The sequence below is a fragment of the Anguilla anguilla genome, chromosome 3 (genome assembly GCF_013347855.1).
Source record: "Anguilla anguilla isolate fAngAng1 chromosome 3, fAngAng1.pri, whole genome shotgun sequence".
Taxonomy (NCBI): domain Eukaryota; kingdom Metazoa; phylum Chordata; class Actinopteri; order Anguilliformes; family Anguillidae; genus Anguilla; species Anguilla anguilla.
This window is the reverse complement of record NC_049203.1, coordinates 3,563,253-3,584,194: the sequence shown is the minus strand read 5'-3', so window position 1 is coordinate 3,584,194 and position 20,942 is coordinate 3,563,253. Positions and strand designations below refer to the sequence as shown.

The window sequence follows — 20,942 nt, the reverse complement described above, 5'->3', positions numbered from 1 at the left end:
TTTGTTTGCCGATTTGAGGCCATTTGCCCTTCTAGGTGAAGGGGAGCATAACCGTGCATCAGAGGCAAATCTGGGGACGCGTACTGTAAAAGCGTGATCGTTCTAAAGCGATGCCCCGCCCATAGAAGGCTCGCTCCGAATGCAAAGCTGCCTCTCTCCTTGTCAGCTCACAAGTCAAAGGGCAAAGGGCAAAGGTTACAGCAGCATTTGCTTATGGGCGAGAGTGAGAGAGCGTTATAACACCTGAGCCCCATTTCAGGGCCTCAAAACGCAGCCTCTAAAAGCTACCCTTTACAAGGTGGATCAAGTGCCTCTTCCACTTCATCCATCAGGGGGCAGTAATCTTCCTATCCTGATTATTGCCTTGATGCCAATCGCTTTGTCAAGGAGAGAGCTACTTCTCCATGTTGCTGCTATGTAATATAATATAATATAATATAATATAATATAATATAATATAATATAATATAATATAATATATAAAAACATTTTGAAAAGACAGAATGGGTAGAAATTAAATCCTTATAACATTGAGGATACTAGGCTAGTCTTTATACTAATGTCCTCTACATAAGAACCAAAACGGTCAATACAAGACAAAGAACAAGTTAGGTCATTAAAATTGCTGTAACAGAAGCCATCATTCCACAAGTATGTCCTTTTCAGGGGCATAAATTCTGTCACAGGATGAAGGCACAAAGCAGCAGTGGCTTATGGGTAAGGGACCCGCGATTTCATCGTTGACTTCGGCCTAACGGTGATCGGCATCGTGGGTAAATTCTGCGTGGTTTTACTGCCGAGCCAACTGTCTGTCAACATTTTTACATTACATTACATTACAGACGCCCTTATCCAGAGCGACTTACACAACTTTTTACATAGCATTTTACATTGTATCCATTTATACAGCTGGATATATACTGAAGCAATGCAGGTTAAGTACCTTGCTCAAGGGTACAACGGCAGTGTCCTTACCCGGGAATCGAACCTGCGACCTTTCGGTTACAAGCCCAGTTCCTTACCCACTGTGCTACACTCCGTCCATTTCCCTTTGTCGCGAGCTAAAAGGAGCAACATCCCAGAACCAGCCAACAACAATCGCGATATCCTGTGGAAGATGAGATAGCGGTCGGTCCGTGGCACTTTGAGAGGCTCTGGTGGGACCGGGTCACGTTCAGCACCTGGCGATAAATTTACCACCCTGCTATGGTCCTTCGCCGTCATCAGCCCAACAGCGGCTGATAAACATGATGGGGCTGAGGACACCTTTAAAGATTTCCACATTTCAAAACCCGTAATTATCAGTAAAGGAAGGTTTGCATTCCCATAAAGCCGGTTGTGATGTACATATGTTATCAGTGTACGAACAGGCTTTCAGAATGATGGAGAAATTCTCAGTAAATTATTGTCCTGTTCACAGGAATTGCGAAATGAATTATGCTCACGCATTAAAGGCTAATAAAGATCAGGTTCAAAACTGGCTGATTTGTCACTAATGGCATGTGGGGGTAATGTGGTTTAGCATTTAGAGTCTGCTAAGAGTATTAAATCCATGAAACGTGCTGGAATTTCAAGCTTGTAAAAGGTACGCTTGTGCGAGTGTTCAAGCTCCATGGTTGGTTAAATGCGAACATAGTGATTCTTCTTGAGGAAAGTTCTAGAAGACCAGGTAATTTAATGAGCCAATAGCTGATCACACACTTTCCTGCCAAGCAGAAATCAAAGACTGTAGCTTCAGATTGTATTTTGGTTCACCTCCCATCCCCACCCCACAACCCATTTTTTATTTTAGAAGTGAAAGTAGGTACAGTCCCGAACCCCCACCAACCCCCCACTGACCGCCCCCCCCCCCCCCCCCCCCCCACACACACACACATTTGCGTTCATCAGTAGCTCAAAGGCAATGACAGAAGCTCATAGAATGCAGGCCAGAGGTGTCATGTGCAGCATAGAAGCTATCGCCCTGTTAAAATTTCGATGCATAAATGGGGTGCGGGCTCCAGTGTGTACTATTCTTTATGATACCAACAATTTGGCAAAGGGGAATTATGGCCCATGGCAAATGACATTAGTCAGCACTCACTTTATGGCAACCCGCCGGCATTGGTGACATAATCACTGCTGCCAAGATGAGTGGAAAGTCGTGATCTTATTGCTGTGCGCACATAAACCCGCTGGGTTAGAACGTAACGGGGAATGACGGGTAGACAGCCTGAACCCTTTGATTGATTAATCTCAGGCAAGCCTTGGATTGCCATCCGTTGCGTACGACCGGAACGAAGCAGTTCATTAATGTGCTGTGATCGGTGTCACGTAGGCCCGCGCAATCAGGGGGCGCTTTTTTCCCCCTAATCAGCAGTCCTCTTTCAAAGGTGAACTCCAGCTATGTCGGTCAGGAAGTGATGTTCGCTCTTACCTCCTGAGCTACAAATCAGGAAGTGATGTTCGCTGTCGACCAAAGGTCTCCCCTTATCCCCACTTCCTGCCAGAGCTGGAGTTCACCTTTGAAAGAGGACTGCTGATTAGGGGGAAAGGTGTTTCTGGTCCCCAAACTGCCCCGCCCACAAGGCGGAGTCACACACACCTGTGAATGTTTCCATGGAAGGTGTCGCAGGAGGCGAAGTTTAGAAGGCCACCAAACCCCACTCAAGGGGCGTAGAATATCGGTTCAATGGCTGCAGTCCAAACCTGAAGCAATAATGCTCCAATAAAACTACTCGCCAATGCTAAAGAGCCACATTTGCACCACGATCTATATAAAAGTAATGTGCTCCAACCGTCGAACCACATGAAAGGACCACAGTCAAACCACTAAAACTTGTGCCCTCCCTAAATATGAATTTGAAAAAAATAGCTGATTAAATAACTCGCTGAAAGCCTGCTCTACTTGCCCATGTCACATGACTATCATAAAACCCAGCTGTCAGTCAAGGGACCGTATCTGATACAGGAGGTTGATAACCATTACAGGATTCCCACTACACAACCCGCTTTGTTTTTCACACCTGACACAATGTCCTTGCAGATATTTGCAACTAAGGACTTCCTGGAAAGGAAATGCAAGGCATCTTATTTATACCTTCTGAGTCTTGAGGCCTCATTCATAAAAATGTACATGCACTTAATCTTAGACGTGATCTTAAGATCATTTCTCAATTTGTGCTTAAGCCTGATTTATGGAATGATCTGAGAGTGAATTATTCTCATTTAAAGCAGCACACTCTGTGTCCACAACCTTTTTATTATATAGGCAAACAACTTGTTTTAAAAAGTGGCATTAAACAAATCCGACAGGGTGTAATGCCTATGTGACAAACTAACTGTATCAATGACTTATGAACTGTACTTTTGCGTTACAGTTGCAATGACAGAAGCACACACAGTGAAAGAGGACTCCAGAAGCTGTTTGAAGGGTAAAGGTAGACTCCCCTGACTGTCACAGTCGACTGAAGATAACTGAGACCAGTGCCAGCACACAGGATTTGAATATTTTCCTGATACACATTTAGCAGTCATCCATTTTAAAAACACTCATTTTACGAATCAATAACAGCAAACGCCGCGGTGTACACACAACACAGAATTCCAGCTTTTAAAACGCACAGAATTCCAATTTCCCTTTTTGTTAATTTAGTCATTTCATTGAGGATGCATTTTAGGGTGTAAATGCTGTAATGGCTTAAAACTGAGAAAATATTACATTCCTAAGTGAATTGCAACTGATGCTATCACTAAAAAAAATAATAAAATCTAGGCTTTGGAAATGGACATTAAAAAAACCAAGGATGTGCCCTCAATGGCCCTGGACAGGATGGCCTTCTTATCCCTGTTCTGCTATCCTTGACTGCCACCGAAGTCCACTAACTTCCCCAGTAGAAAAATCCCATTTACATGCCAAACGGGGAGGACCATGCAAAACTCGATTTGCATCACGTGATTGGTCCGTTTGGCCAGTGGTGTTATCTGGTGATGCGTAGTTTTGCGCATCACGTGATTGGTCTGCGTGGCCAGTGGTGTTGTCTGGTGAAGTGTTTGAGCACGTCCCTCACCTCCAGCAGTCCTCGCTAGCGCTGACAGTGCCGCTGGTTTTGAGGGCGTGGCTGAACCGGTTGCCCTGACGATGGTCCGGGCAGCGGTCCGTGTTCCATCAGTTCCCACAGCTCTGCCAGGGCAGGTAGCTGGTCAGAGCGGCGAACAGGTAAAACAGCACATACGCGATGATCATGCTGCAGTAGATGCTTTCCTGCTGTAAAAAAAACAAAACATAAAAATACAGTATTAATGTACCTTTAAATATAATCTTTATTTAAATAATATAAGTCAAGGGTCAAAAATAAGTGAATCAACTTTAAACACGCCCCTTTGATTGTGACAGGCCTGAAGTAAGAACACGGTCGTCACTTGGTGTACATCCAAATGGTTAAATGGGTTTGTGACACATTGTTTATTTCTTTAATCATTGTGTTATTAATAAGACTCTCTGTCAGCATCATGTAAGGTGACGGCTATGCAGTTCTCATAATAATTGCGGCCTCTAATTCCATATCTTATTGACAGTAGCTGAGATACGGCAGATATGTGGCTGGTGACAGTTACGACGCTGGCTTCTACAGGGCCGATATGTACGCTGTGTTTGCTCTCTAACCGCATTAAAAGGAACAACGAGCGGGGAAACCTTGACTCCGGGCTTTCCAAAGCGTTTACGGAAGCTTTCGGTGACCGTTTCAAAGCCACGGCAGCGATAGTTGCGGCCGCCTCCAAGCCGATTTAACAGGCGGCAATAAAAACAGAACGACCTCGCGGGTTATTTATGACGGGTCAAGCATCGGGAAAACAATACAACGCGGAGACATCAAAGCGAAGCAGCCATTCAAAGAAGTCATCAAACGCCCATGTGAAACCTCTGCGATACATTTCTCTTACAATAGTAATACAAGGAGCATTAGAAAGTAATTGAAGTGGAAAAAAATGTGTAAGAATGCAATTCAAAATGTACGGAGTGCATTTTCACTTATCTTAAGTTATGGCATGTAAAAACAGAAAAATTATCAATCACAGGCAGAGTTTGACAATTGTCTTTTTGCCAATAGCACCAACAAATAGCAGCCTGTTTCGATTCACAATTAAAGTAGAATCAATTCCTGCATGTTTTCCTGCCTCTAGCCCAATGCATGCTGGGATAGACTTCAGTTATGTCTGTGAGTTAAAATAAATCTGCCTCTGACACACAGTTTTCTTTGCAGTTCCATGTGCATTCAGCCACTGGTTAGTTATAATGACCTGATAATGGAAAGCAATCCGAAGTCCCAGATATCACTTCAGGTTCCTCTGAACTGCACAAATAAAAAACATAACACATATTCTCACGATCAAAAGTCAAGACAGAGGTAAGGATGTTCAAGAAGAATGATTATTATTATTTTTTAAAGATTAAACTTTTCTTAACTATGAAGAGACAGAAAGTGAAAGATAGAGGTGATTCCACTCTGAGAGCAGATTTTACGGGCCGTATTGCAAACCAAAATTAGATTTTAAAAAAAAGGATGCAAAAGTTGCAGCTGTTGCACTTGATTTCATTCCCTCCTGTTTCATCAGAGGCGGAATGATTGTTCACATTCCGGAAAATCGGACCACATTCCCAAGTGATCGGATTTCATTCCAGGCAATCACGCCGCATTCCGAACAATTGGACCATATTCTGAATAATCGGGCTGCATTCCAAACAATCAGAACTGGACTAGACTGCTCAGCAGACCCAGATATTCAGCTAACCCAGATATTCAGCGAGATAAGATCCAAGATGTGGCTCTCTGCAATAAAAATAAATGCCTTGTAAATCAGACAAATTACTGGTCCGGTTCTCACAATGGGCTGCTTGCTGTTACTCTTTTATCAACTGAATGAATCTCATAATTATTTGACAATATGTTCTGCATTAAAGGCTAATAGTCTTTTCCCATTCAGCTAATTAGCTATTCTTTGTGATATGCATGAGCGTGACACGGTGAGATTTTCTGTCTTCTTGGTGTCAGTTCATTCTTGCGTGTCCCATTACTTCCTTTTACTTTTTCAATGGTTAAACATTTCTGTTTATGGCTTTTAGAAAATGTGACCTACGGCCTTTTTATCTGTTAGTAGCTTAACATGAACTTGCCTTAGATTGTGTTTTATTGTGTCATGTTGAAATCATTTGTTCATCAACAAAGCAAAGGTTAATCAGAATGATTGCAATGCATTATGAAAAGGTTAATCTGTCAGAAAACACTGCGGGCCTTCACTTGCTTGTTACACCAGGAAACTTTCCTGCAAGCTAAGATTCAGCGCCCCCTGGCAACAAAAGAGGGAAGTACATGCTTGGCAGTCACCACCTTTGATGTTATTATTTTTTATTCTCAAGTTAAATTGTTATTCTTGTTGCTGTTGTATGGGTGGCACGGTGGTGCAGTGGGTAGCGCTGTCACCTCACAGCGAGAAGGTCGTGGGTCGAATCTCGGCTTGGGGCCTTTCTGTGTGGAGTTTGCATGTTCTCCCCGTGTCCGCGTGGGTTCCCTCCGGGTACTCCGGTTTCCTCCCACAGTCCAAAGACATGCAGGTAGGCCAATTGGAGACCCCAAATTGCCCATAGGTATGAGTGTGTGAGTGAATGGTGTGTGAGCCCTGGGATAGATTGGCGGCCTGTCCAGGGTGTATTCCTGGCCTCTCGCCCAATGCATGCTGGGATAGGCTCCAGCATCCCCCGCGACCCTGCTCAGGATAAGCGGGTATTGATAATGGATGGATGGATGTTGCTGTTGTTGTTATGTGCGTGTAGTAGTAGTAAAGGCAGAGGCACTTTATAATTGGGAATGTCCATGCAATAGATCACAGAAAGTGTTGTGTTTTGTGGTCACAAAAATGTTGGGCCAGAAAAGTGAAAACAAATTTTAACTAGTGGTTTCAATGGTTTTAATAGATTTTGATAATAAAGAGTGACTTTAAAATAGTGATATATATCAGACATACAAACTTTATGACAAGTTTTGGGTATGAATTAGAATGTTTAACATTATGAACATCCAATTAAAGTCTAAAGAGGTTGGATAAAATACATAACATTGCCTCACAAGCATATAGCGCGACAAATAATTTAAATAGGCAAAAGACAATGGGAAAAGCAAACTAAAAATAAGACTGGATAGCGGAGGACACGTTATTTCAACAGGCTAATTTTAAATTCCAGTAGTCTCAATTAACTATTTATAGTGCACAGGTTCTTAAGTGTATCTGACATTTATAGACAATAACAACATCAGTGCCCTTCCGATTGCCATTACTTTACTGCCCGTCTGTTTATCTTAGAATAAATCTGGCCAATATAGAGGTTATTAGTGAGCAGTAAGTCCATTGTAAACGTGAAAGTTTATGGCAAAGGTGATCCATAAAGTGTGGTCATTTCAGTTATAAGGAGTGTGGGGGGGTGGGGGTGGTGGTGGTAATCAGCTTTATTGAGTGTGACAAAAGCGTGCTTGTTTTGGGTACTGTTTTTATTTTCATCGTCTATTTGCCCAAAAGATGACAGCCTTTCTCTTGTTCTCTCGTAAGTGAGGCCCCCGTGTTTTTATGGGAGGTTTTTAGTGGCAATGCTAAGCTCACCACCGTCCCCATGATATTGACGACAGAACGATAGAGATTTGTCTTTTCACTCTTCTCACAGGAGATAAAGAATTGTACCATTATTGTTAGAGTTGTTACTGCGCTGCTTTAGTTTGTTAAATTTCTAATGTTTTTTTTTTTTCTTTTTTTTTTCGTCCAGGGGCCACTCCTGCCCTTTTTTTGGGGCCCTATGCAACATTTTGTTTTGGGGCCCTTCACAGTATGGCCACCTCTATGCCATGGAGAACTCTGAAACGTAGCTTCATGCAGCTTAACAATGGAAATTTTGCAAAACGCTACACTGTGTGTACTACATAGAAACTGTTAAGATCATAGCTGATTCGGTGTGAAATGGAGGAGGTCGATAAAGAGCGATCACATGACAACAAATCAGCCGTAATGACAGAAGGCCGTTAAAGATGTGGAGAGATGTTATCGAGCTACGCTGGTCTGTAAACAGAGATGTCCTGATACAACCCTGTTTTATTTTTATAGCCCAAGCCTTCAAGATATACAAGCTGTGGTCTGAGTGAACGGATAACTAAATGTAAATGTAAATAACTCTGCCTAATAAATGAAGCACACCCTTCCAAAAGCTTGTTTATGGACACACTTAAATCCCGGTTTACTTTCATATTAATGCAAAGTTCTCAGATGTTCTCAGACCCCTTTACTGCCATTTTGGGGAAAGGTCCATGTGTAGTGCTTAAGGTAGGGCCACAACTACCCCTGAGGACACCAAGGTCCTGTCCTCAGCCTTTTTTTCCCTATCTACATTTCCAAAGACTGGATTTTAACTTTGTTCAGTGAGAACATCAGTTGAAAATCATTTAGGAGGGGAACGAATATATTCCTTTAGGAGGGTCTTTAAAATTATCTCACAGTTGAGCCTGAAACCTAGAGGTGTGTGTACAGCATTTACACCGTAAAATGCATCACCAAAAATGAACAAATTAAAAAAGATCAAACCCCAGGTGACTCTTTTTCTCTCGACATGTCTCTGTCACTTTCTGCTACACAATAGCAGTAAACATGTCAGTTATAGGTAAAGGAAATCTTTTTGTTTTTTCCTTGTGGTACCAAAGTGCAAATCTCCCTCATAGATAGTAGACGGATGGGAACAGTCAGAGGAGGCGGGGAGAACAGTCTCCCCCCCCCCCCCCCCCCTCTCTTTTTCTCTCTCAGGCTAGAGGATGGCAAGGCCGATAGAAGATGGAAAATTACACTCACGCTATCTGGACACAATCTCGGTGAAGAAATATATGATATGTACCGCAGGAATGAACTTTGACTCACTAACTTTCATTGCCTCCCTTGACAGTTGATATCTTTACCCTGTGACTATCTCTGACCGTGACCGTAACCATATTGAAGAGTAGGTTATTTGGAATGTTTTTTTAAAAATATTTTTTAAAATTCAAATCAAAGTCAGTGTTCTAGAACTCTAGAATTGCTTTCAGTTACCCGTAGTGATTGTGACTTCAGCATTAGAATGTTCAGTTAAGGACATTTTAATCACATATTGTGATTGAGTTCAGCTCTTTCGTGAGCTGTACTGACGGCAGAATCAAGTCTCATGACACAGTGAACCACTGTCACCCCCATCTCTCCCCTGGCACGCCCTCCCCCTTTTGTGACTCCTGACCCCCCCACTCCCTCATCCTCTGCCACGCCCTCTCCTGTCTCTATCCCCCCCCCCCCCCCCCCCCCCCCACACTCAGCCACGCCCCTCCATGTGTCAGTTCCAGTGGCTCCGCCCAGACAGTTAGCACAGCCCGTGACCTTTGCCCTTCTGCGGAGAAGATTGGCAAATACGGCCGTGCCCGCTGCCGGGGCAGTGCTGGGCCAGCCCAAAAACCGGCGCCTGGCCGTCAGCTGATAAGCGGCGCGCGGAGCGCCTCCGTTGTTCGCCAGAACGTAATCGCGGCTCGATACGCGGGCGACTCATTTTGCTGAGCAAACAGCCCCGGCTCTCTCCGGACAGACGGGGACACAGCTCCGCCACGGGCTCTGACTGCCGGCTCTGGGACTGCCGTCAGCAACCTGCTGCCCTGACCACCTCTCTCTCTCCAGAACAAACTCAAAGAGTACACACACACATACACACACACACACACACACACGTACACACTCACACACACATACACACTCACACACACACTCACACACATGTACACACACACACACACACACACACACGCAAACACGTACACACTCACACACACACTCACACACACGTACACACACACATACATAGACACACACACAAACACGTACACACTCACACACACATACACACACATACACACTCACACACACACACACACACGTACACAAACACTCACACACACACTCACACACACGTACACACTCACACACGTACACAAACACACACACACACAAACACGTACACACACGTACACAAACACACACACACACACACACACACAAACACGTACACACTCACACACACGTACACACACACACACACACATACACTCACACACACATACACACTCACGTACACACACACACACATACACACTCACGTACACACACACACATACACTCACACACACACACACACACACGTACACACACACACACACACAGTCCTTGTTTTGAGATTCAGCTTTTCACACCCAGGGATGTCATTAGTTTAAGGAAACCACCACTTCAAGCCAGTGGAGATACACTACAATCGGCGTCCTCTTTCATAATATTTCCATTAAAGATGTTACAGGCTGTAAAATAATTACACATGTGGACTGTAAATCACTCTGTCTTGTTGTAAATCAGATACCTAGCAATTCAGACATCACTGCTTACTGCTATAGTATTACTGCCTGCGTGCCATCATTTCAAGTTGCTGTAGTACCAATAAAGCATAGTTATGTAATATTACGTATAACATTTTTTGTACACACACACACACGCACATATATATATATATATATATATATATATATACACACACACAGACAGACAGACACACACGCACACACAAATTCAGATGATTATGTCATGTGCACATGGGTTCCTGGGGAAATGTTAGAATAACCGAACTCTTGACAGGTCTATCAATATTTGACCAGCATTTACATTCTCATTTCCATTCTCTTGTGCCACTGCGTTCATATCAGGGATGTCTGGAACACTTAGACTGAAGTGTTGGGATAACACACACACACACACAAAAACTGTGCTGTAATTCATAAAGCGTTTTGTAACACAGAATAGCAAGGGCTTCTGACAGAGTGTGTTGGTCAATTAAGTTTAAGTGTGTCCTGTTCAATTAAAAAAGCACAATTCCAAGCTTCAGATTTAGCTGCATTTTTGTAGATGTTGTGCCAAAATTTAAAACCTCCAAAAAACTTTATTGCTTGTTGAGATTTCAGACGATTAACAGTATGTACAGTTGACTTGTGAGAATGAAGTTGATTAACCTCTCATTCTTAACTGAATAGTCTAATGCTGATGTAACAATCACTACTGGTAATTGAAAGCAATGGAGTTTTAGAACATTGACTTCGAATTTTGAAAAACATTCCAAAAAACCTACTCTTCAAAGGGTTAAAATGGACAGAGGCTGAGGCAGAAGCCTGAATATTTTCTGGAACCCTCATGAGAACTTCTCTCTTTGGCCTCTGCTATCACCATAGACAGCATAATTCAGACAACAACAGCAACTGCAAGCTTTTAATACAAAAAATTTTAGACATGTAAAATAAAACTCCATCTTTTAAAAAAAAAAAAATCTAATCAAAAACATTAACTCAATTTTGCCAGCATGGCAGTTGTGTGAGGGTTGACTGAGCTAAGCAGTGACGTCATCAGCAAAACAGCGGCCATGACAGATAGAGGTTTATAATTATATATATATGTATATCTCTTTCTCTTTTAACAATTGTCATTTTGTTTTTTCTTTCCTTTTTTTTTTTTTTTTTAGAAAAAGCGCAAGAAGCCATCGAAGCAGGTTTCTCTCTTTCACTGCAAAAGTTCTCCAAAACTGCACATTACATATCTTGAGGAGGTCAGCAGGAGGAGTGTGTGTTGGCATGAGTTCAGTGTGTGACCCCACCCTTAGCGGGACACGTGTCAGTACTCCTCCTTAATCGTCATTGATAGCGACGGCGACATCAAGCCGCTGCTGCTGGTCACCATGGCGACGTTGCCGGGGTTACCGCCCACGCCGGGAGGGGTGGGAGTGGTCGTGGAGGCCTGCTGGGAGTGGTGCATCTTCTTCTTGTTCACCTTCCTCTCCTTGGCTCGTCTGTTCTGGAACCAGATCTTCACCTGTGTGAAATAGAGAAAGGTGTATGTAGTAGCGATGCATACACGTATGTTCGCATCCTCCCCAGACACATTTATGGGAGACGGTCCGTTAAGCTGAGCATTTTCTAACCCATTCGTTAAGCTTGAAGCATTTGTATGTGTGTGTACGCTTTCGTAAGTGTGCATGCATGCACTTGTGCATGTGTTCACGTGTGTCCACGTGTGCATGTTTTCTTGCCCGCATACTGTGTGTGAACATGTTTGTGAGCGAGTGTCTGTGTGTGCACATTTGCGAGAGACCCAGCTCTGCTTCAGGAAGTTCCCCTCCTCGATCTAGGGGTCGGGCAGGCGTGTTCTCACCTGTCGTTCCGATAGGCTGAGAGAGGAGGCCAGCTCCGCCTTCCTCCGGATGGTGATGTAGCGACTGTAGTGGAACTCCTTCTCCAGCTCCAGGCGCTGGTGGTCCGTGTACACCACCCTGTACTTGTCCTTCGTCCGAGTCTTCCCTCCTGCGCCCAATCACAAACACAATGCAATGGACCAAACCCTAGCAGTATTGACTGTTCGACGGAATGAACTGCACCACGATGAAGTGAATAAGAAAAGAAAAGAGAATCATCACCTGTAAAAATTACACCTGTAACTACAACCTAAAGTCTTTTTTGTTTTTTTTTTTGGGGGGGGGGGGGGCAGATGGGGACAGAGTGGTAAAAGCATTGTTTTACATAAGAATGCTACAAGTCTTACTCCAGCTATACAGTAAATAAGAAACTCACACATCTCTCCTTCAGAAAGGAACTGTGGGAGCAGCAAACAGACGCCAAGTTAAACATTAAAATGTGTGGGAGAAGAAGCAATAGTATCGAGAAGTGTTGCTGGAGAGGGTGGGGGGGGGGGGGGGGGGTGGCGGCGTGTAGGACTCCCTGGTGCCTTAGAGAATCCTGATGAATTCTATTAATCATGTGATTCATAATTGATGCGGCGACCTGCTATTCTGACGGTCGTTCTTATCGACCACGGGTGTTTATAGAAGCGGTCCCCTCCCCACGCCCCCGCAGCCGCCTGTGCCGCTCCTTACGCGCCGGGACGTCCCGTGGGTATTGATCTGGTCACAGTCCTGACGGAGCGAGCGTTTAAAGGGATCGATCGGGAGGCGTGCAGGCAGATAAGGACTCGCAGAATTCTTAAGAGTCCGTCCGTCCGTCTGAAACCCCCCTAATCTCAAGTCTCCGCTCTCTCCCCTTCTCGAAAGTCGGCCGGAGGGCAAGCTGCCACCCTCCCTGGTCTGGCTCTCCGGCTTCAGATAATGGCATTTTCGGGGGGAATATTTCACCGAGAGTGACATCACTGAGACACACCTGTTTTGGGTCTGGCGCTCGGTCTGTTTGCCCTGTTGCACAACGCCATCCTGGGCTTCGTCGAATGGCCATCCATCATGCATCCTTTATCAGATGATGCAATGGGCTCTCGCTAAACTTGACCTCTCCTGCCGCTCGGGAAAGCTTACGCAAATCCTGCTGTTCACCCGCAAGCTCCTGCGGCTCGTCCAGCGCACTGAACAAAAAACTAACGACTGCGGTCGCCGTCGTGGAATGTGCGCGTTAACCGCGTTTCAGTTTACACGCCGCTATTCACTAATGACGTACTAATGACTGAGCTGATGTGTACATTCAAAGTGTGTGTGTGTGTGTGTGCATGTATTTATATAGTAATGAAAATACTTGTACTATCGGGCAAACTTGTCGGTTGTGGGAGGGGGTTTGGTGGGGGGTGGGGGGGTGGGGGGGCTGGGAGACATTACTCTCAATATTTTCAACCCCAGTATTTTCACATGAATTCATTGCTAGACTAGCTAGTATGCTTGTGAGACTTAATGTTTGAGTGGGCATGACTAGGCAGTCCAGCAGTACGTCTCCCCCAGAGATGAACCTTACGCATGTGCTACTGGAGCATACGAAAGGACAGCCAATGCGCTAGCTCTTCATTCTGTCTGTGGTGCGCCCTGTCTGTGATGTCACTGCGGACGCAGCTCCACGACTCCAGGGCGCTGGGTTCGATCCCAAAGCGAAAGCCGCCCTGCTGCTTGTCTCCAGGCTCTACCGCTGCTTTCTGCTTTCCTGAGTTTGTTCCCCTCTGTTTTCAGCACACGCAAAACTCAATAACCTGACCAATGATTGGTCAGGCTTTTTTTGCTTTGAGCCAATCATCGGTTGTGTTACTGGTTTTGCGTGCGCTAAAAGGTTTTGCACGTGCTAAAGTAAAGTAAAGCCCTTGTGTGACACAGATCCTGCACTTGTGTCGCTTCCCCACCGCCTGCGCCCGCGCACTGCTGAATATTACATGTTGCCCATATTGCTCTACGGGAAACACATTGTGAAATCACACGTCTTCCACAAACTGTTCATCAAATGCATTAGTTGATTTATCACTACAATTAATATGTTAACAATTACTGCTCATCTACTTTAAAAAGCCCTTAATGGGCTCTGGAAAAAGGCAAAAACAAATATATACTCATCTATGTAGTTAGATATTCCTGAAAAAATATACCAACGGTCAGAATTTACAGTTGGCTTTTGGTGTTGTCTGTAAACTCATTTTACCATCTCAAAAAACCCCTCAGCAGAATATAAGATAGCAGGATAAATACGAAGGAATAAAACGGTATAAATGTCGCCAGAGTCAAGCAGTGATAAGTACTGATGCCGACAGTCTCTGGCTTAAAACGTGTGTAAAGAAATCATGAGTCTATAAACAGGTAATATAAATCCTTGTGGTGCGGAAATACGAAATTAATTAGTTTATTTAATGACAATATAAAATAAGTGCCTAATTTTTCTGTGATTAAAAATCAATTATTCTATACCTTTATAATTTCTATATGGTTTTATTGCTGGGCTGCGATGGCTTAATTGCAGTCAGTGACATAATTCTGTCAATAAATCATATAATTGAGCTGGATGCGCTGTCACGTAACCTTGTTACAAAATGCAAATCAAGAGAATTCATTCAACTGTTTTTCTTAAGATTGTGTCCTAATTGGCGCCTAGCCCTTTAATATTAACGAAAAAGAGATGCTGCTACTGAACTTTCCAGGAAAAATATACCTGTATCTTAAGTTCCCACTGTCCCAAGCGCAGTGTTTGCAACAGCCTTACTCCAGTTACAGCTTGCAAGCAACTACATCGAAGTTCTATGTCGCCAAGCGACCCCCGCCTCGCCTCGTGACAAGAAATAAAACATTTTTTAAAAACATACAAAATACTATCCTATCATTCTCTTTTCAACTCACTGACGCTTTAAAAAAAAATTAATTCCTGTTAAAGATAGGCCTACTTTATTTCATGGGAATGAGAAATACAATAGCCTATTTTATTAAGACAGAAAAAAAATCAACCGCATGCCAGGGCTAAAAATATTTTAACTATCAGTACAAAATAGCAACATGCTGTTCATATATTGCTCAAATACTTATTTTAAATAGGTTGACGTAAAATTAAGATAATCATAATAATACTACTACCTAGGCCTCCGGCTGTTATTAATAGTGACAAAATTCAATATAATAATAATGGTAGGCTATATTATTATTATTGTTATTATTATTGTTGTTATTAATATGATCATTTTTACTATTTATTATTGTGATGATTATGATTATGATTGTGATTATTATTATTATTCACCTTTACCACCCTGTAAATCCATTATCCAACATTGTACCCATAAAACGCATGAGCGTATGCCGTAAATGGAATTATTAAAATAACGGGTGTCAAAATTCACGACACTGATAGTAAGACACAGTATGATGAAGTCACAGTAGTGCTTTTATTAATAGTTGGACCTGTCACGAGCGGAGAATTATGAATTGCCAATAATTTCTTTTTTTCTAATAGGATTTCTGAAGTCAATATTGGCACCTGTCCTTTCAAAAGAAGACTGGCAACGAATGCATTCGACTGGGTCCTCGTTTCTGGGACATGTCTTCAATTCTTACGACGGTTAACTTAAACTGAGGGGAAAAATTGCATTCACATATCCAAGTGCGACAGGTGCTATCTCTGTCCGCGGCTAGGCTTATTGTGTGCTGCGCAATATCATTCAAGCATATCGATCTTGCAAGTCGAGACAAGCACGTGATGCAGAGCCGACATTAAGTTAACTCTCTGTCCTGCAGTGTGTGTAGACGTGTGCGAACCTAATACTCAGTTAACATACATTCATTTGTGAATACAATTGCGAGAATATGTGTATGAATCACACTTACTATGCGAAGAATATGTGCATGATATAGCCAAGGCTCGCCTGCAAATCATGTTCTCTGAACATCTATCAATCAGCTGCCATTGAACAAGCTAATTGTTTTACATTAATTGCAGGTGCGAAAGCTCTGTTATTAATAAAAGCAATAAAACAATTGCTGTGTAATAAATGCATACAGTGCGATGTAAAAACATGCGTTTTGGTACCTTTCCAAAGTATTATTCATTTTATAACCACCATAGGTGCACGACACAACGAAGTATAGGCTACCTGAATTTGATGGCGGGCCGTTGCGTCGTATCCATTCGTACGGGTTTCTCCGCTGAGAATTTGGAGAGAGTTGACCGACAGGTGAATTGATCGGTGACGGTAGCAGCCCCGGAGCCGACGGTGGGACGGAAGTAAATTCTGGGGGGCTGAAACCGATCTGTCCGTGGTTTGTGTTGGACGATAGCGGCCCCGGTCCATACGCGGCCCATTCATCCCTCGGGGGTACGTAAGCTGGATTCCACGCGCCACCGGTCTGTCCGTGGTGAGGGTCAGCGTTAATTCCGGGGACGTGGTGGTATCCGGTGAAATCCGTATACTGCGGAGGCGCTGGTACGAAGTTCTGATGGTTTAAATTAAGGCTGGGGTGTCTCACGGAATTTGAGTACATGCCGGTGTCCTTGTCCAACAGATAACTCACGTACATCTTTCCGAACACGTTCTCCTACGCATAGTGCGTCCAAAAAGAAAGTACAGGTCTTGCGGGTTGACCGTGGGTTTTTCTTTAACCAAATCAGCCCTCTCCTTCCTGGATGACTTACCTGTACTCATTTAACTTCTGGTTTGCCGGATTCACTGGCAGTTAAAAGGCACCTCCCTGACGTCAGTTTTTTTTATGGCAGTCGACTCCCTCCCTCGTGCTGTCCCGGCCTCAGCAGATTTGCATTGAAAGACAGGCCTGCATTTCAAAGGCTATCGGGCGCTGGCATCAAAGCAGTCTGCAGCTCGAACAAAAAAATTACAAATAGTATTGGTGACACCTACACAGGTTTATGCTGATTTTTCTGAGGGCGAACAATGTCAGCCGCGACACTGTTCTTATAAATGTAATGGGGATGCGCGCGGTTTGTGGTCTGGCGTCAGTGCAGTGCCTGCAGGATACCGTTAATGGTGACGCGTTCTGTCATATTTCACCGTGGACGGTATCGTTAAAATTAAATACACACAAAAAAAAACCTTTCTAAACCAGCTAGCCTACAATTAGATTCTCCAATTTGTAAACATGCATTTTGTCATTGGAAAATTGTGTGCTTATTTGTTGGTAGGTTTACCAATAACAGAAAACTAACAAAACATTTTATTTTTGGAGACCGAATGATAACAATACCGTCTAATGTAATAGCCCCACATTACTAAATATCGTTACATTTGGAAGTGTCAAAAACAAATTCTATAGGCTACATTTTATATGATATTAGCCTCACGTATTCCGCACGTATTATTATAGGGATTTTTTTTTTTACAATTTTTTAAAGCTTTTATCACATCAGGTTTTGTTTCTAATGACATTAGATTTCTGAATTCTAAACTATAGGCATAGGGACTGAAACGTGTCGTGGGTGAAAGTTTTTATTGTTTTATGCTTGTGTTATTAGGCCAGTTATGCACTGAGGATTTGTACTTTGGTTTTTGGTATGCGTAGTTCACTTGCACTTGTGCTTCAGTGATTTTGCATGTTTACTCGCTGGTCTGGGATTTTTTTTTTTTTTCCCGGTTTGGCACTATTTCTCACATGAACCAGGTAAATGTACTTCAGTTTCTCCGGTATTTTAAGTATATATATACAGTCATTTACCGTGCGATGCGGTGTAATGTAACGTAGCCTAATGTAGGCTAATGTTCCGGGCTCCAGCTCGTTATATATTGCAAACGCGGAATTAATTTTACGCGGGAGAACTACGTGGCGTTGCTACACCTGCTGACACAACTATCATAAATAATCGATTTTTGACTAGCTCCGAGTTTCTGATCAGCGCATTTTTGTCACCATCAATGCATATTTTTTTAGGACTCTCGCATGTGAATACGCATTTGCATCTTTACCTTTGGACAAATCATACACAAATAAACTTAATTATCGCCAGTACTTGTTTTGTGTGTGTGTGTGTGTGTGGGTGGGTGGGTGTGCGTGTGTGTGTAGCCATCCTGGACTTTAAATACCTTTCAGTGCAATTCGTTATTCGGGAGCAATTTTGTGCAGTTGTGTAAAAAAAACAAGTTGTGTAAAAACTATGTAAAATTCCCTTTACAGTCATTTGAAAAGAACAGTTCTATTTCATTTAATTATAGCACCTGTTAACTTGGGTCATGCATTTTTTAATTTTTTTTTAATAGATTATTTTTTACATTACATTACATTACATTTATTTGGCAGACGCTTTTATCCAAAGCGACGTATAAAAGTGCATTTCATAGTCATGGACAACTACAAAACACAGGTTCAATAAGATACAATACTTATTTTGTACAGCTATTTCTAGCCAAAAACACAGTTTAGTTCACACAGTGAACACTATTCTGACCTAACCTCTGCCAAGCCAACCAGGCAGAAAGACAATAGAAACTACAATATTAGGACAAATACAAATTACCAAAAAGTGCAGGGATGGGGGAATATATAACGAGTGTCATGAAAGGGGGGGGGGGGGGGGGGGGGGATTTAGAATGAAATATACAGAGTGGTGGTAGTTTTTTTACTATGATATTTTATACAAACTGATTTTTATAGTTTTATATAGATTTATATAGTACTTTTATTTTAATTTAATTTGAAATTGTTTAATGTGTTCAGGCTATACAGTAAAATAACGTTTTATTTTTAGGGCAAATTATTATTGTTATTATTATTATTATTATTATTACTACTACTACTAACCAAACATAAAAATAATGTTCCATGAAGTATATGGTAGTATATATGATTTGTGCAATAGCAAATTCTTATTTAACATATTTAACATATTCAACATACATACTTCACATTTTTTAAATGTCATATCTAAACAGATAATAAAAACTGAGATACAGAAATAAATATATTACCTATATTACCTATTGTAAACTCATAAAGTTGTACATCAGTAATTCTCATGTTAAATTACGAATCATGAAGTGTACCAGAAAATGTCCACCATTTAAGTCCAATAATGTTTAATTATTTGCTTTTCTTGTTTGTTATTGGCACACGATTATTGATCCCATAATATGTTCTCTCTCATATAATATACTGGTGGCAGTTCTACAGTTTTTAAGCTCATGTAGTAGTATAAAATAAATTATTTAACATTGCAAAGCAGTGTTAATGCTAAAGCATAAGAAAAATATCATAAAATTGTAAGATCTTTAGCCATTGTAAAATACTTGATTTGTTTTGCAGTGGAAACATTGTTTATCTAAACCTGTAATTAAAATGGAAAGAATAAACAATACTAACAGTAAAACATTACTGAATGAATGTAATGTAATTAATAGATTCGTTGGCTTTGGATATAATACAATTCAATTTTATTTGTTTAACCTTTTTATGAAACTGTCCTAAAAACACCTCACAGAAAAATTGGAACAAGAGTTTTAAACATTTTTATATTGCATAACTGATGGTGTTTTCCAGACTGAATTACAACTCCTAGTAAGAATTATTTTTAAATTAGAGATTTAAATAAGCAATGTTTTCACTTGTAAAAAAAAATCTAATATTTCCCATAGGCTAAAAATGTAACAGTATTGTAATGTTGCTTTACCCTGTGTTTCTGCTCCTGGTGGATTACCTGATTAAATTAAGCAAAAGTGTCAGAGCTGGTTAACCTGGCGCATGGAGAGGGAGTGTGCAACTTTCGTCTACTTTCAACAATATTCGCAGGTCAGTGAGCGCTTTTACAGTGGGCCAATATGACATTTGAAGAAAAAATACCCCCATGCTCCTCACCTACCCCCCCCCCCCTTCCCAGCTCACCTGTATGGCTGCAGCCTTCCCGTCTACGTTGCATTTTCACACCTCCCTGCCTGAGCCCCCCCCCCCCCCGCCCTCCTCCCATCCTGTGGGCTGCAGTCTGCTAGGGCTTTGTTCAAGTCCCACAGAACAGAAGCACAAAGGGCTCGCAAAACATCCGACACAATGTTAACCACCCCCCCCCCCCCCCCCCACACACACACACACACAAACATACACTTCCACCCCCTCCACAGGATACCCAGACTCCCTGTCCTATACACTGTGTGTGTGTGCGTGCGTGTATGTGTGTGATAAAAGCACGTGTGTGTGCGTGTGTGCATGTGTGTTTCTGTGTACATGTATGTGTGTGTGTGAGATTATGTACACGCCTGTGTGTTTTTCTATGTGAGTATGTGTGAGTCGGTGGTGGAAGTTGGGGGAGAGGGGTTCAAAGCAGACACAGGCCAGTAAAGTGTTAGGTCACACTTAGCAACCAGGTGACACTTCCTAAGCAACACTGGGCTCTATTAAAATGAGGCTGAGGGGAGATGGAACTCCGATGGGGGAACTAAAGTCAGAGTTCAGCTCGTTCAAGTTCCACCGGAGCAGAACCACACCGACACAACCGACACATTTACCTCTCAACCAGCGTTTTTCACAGTCATATCATATATTAAGAGCCTAGGAAAGAATGCAATAACACTTAACTTTTTGTTTTTATTCAGTTGTGTTTTATCATCGGCAAGCTGTCAAAGTTCTTATACTGCCCCCTATATGAGGATTTAGTTTT

General features: G+C 42.4%; 1 protein-coding gene across 1 annotated transcript; it reads right to left on the bottom strand.

The window, feature by feature from the left end:
- Nucleotides 1-11,505: 11,505 nt before the first annotated feature.
- Nucleotides 11,506-17,094, bottom strand: cdx1a (caudal type homeobox 1a). Its single transcript, XM_035411057.1, has 3 exons — nt 16,444-17,094; nt 12,268-12,416; nt 11,506-11,928 (listed from the first exon to the last, which is right to left on the bottom strand). The coding sequence occupies exons 1-3, from the start codon at nt 16,865-16,867 to the stop codon at nt 11,731-11,733; spliced, it is 771 nt and encodes a 256-aa protein (XP_035266948.1). The 5' UTR covers nt 16,868-17,094; the 3' UTR covers nt 11,506-11,730.
- Between the last annotated feature and the right edge of the window lie 3,848 nt (nt 17,095-20,942).

Bases quoted from the DNA above. Each gene is read 5' to 3' on its own strand.
- cdx1a (XM_035411057.1), bottom strand. From the start codon at position 16,867: ATGTACGTGAGTTATCTGTTGGACAAGGACACCGGCATGTACTCAAAT. The intron at 12,417-16,443 runs GTAGCCTATACT...GATTGGGCGCAG, and splicing joins CGGCCCGCCATCAAATTCAG to GAGGGAAGACTCGGACGAAG. The intron at 11,929-12,267 runs GTGAGAACACGC...TATTTCACACAG, and splicing joins TCAGCCTATCGGAACGACAG to GTGAAGATCTGGTTCCAGAA.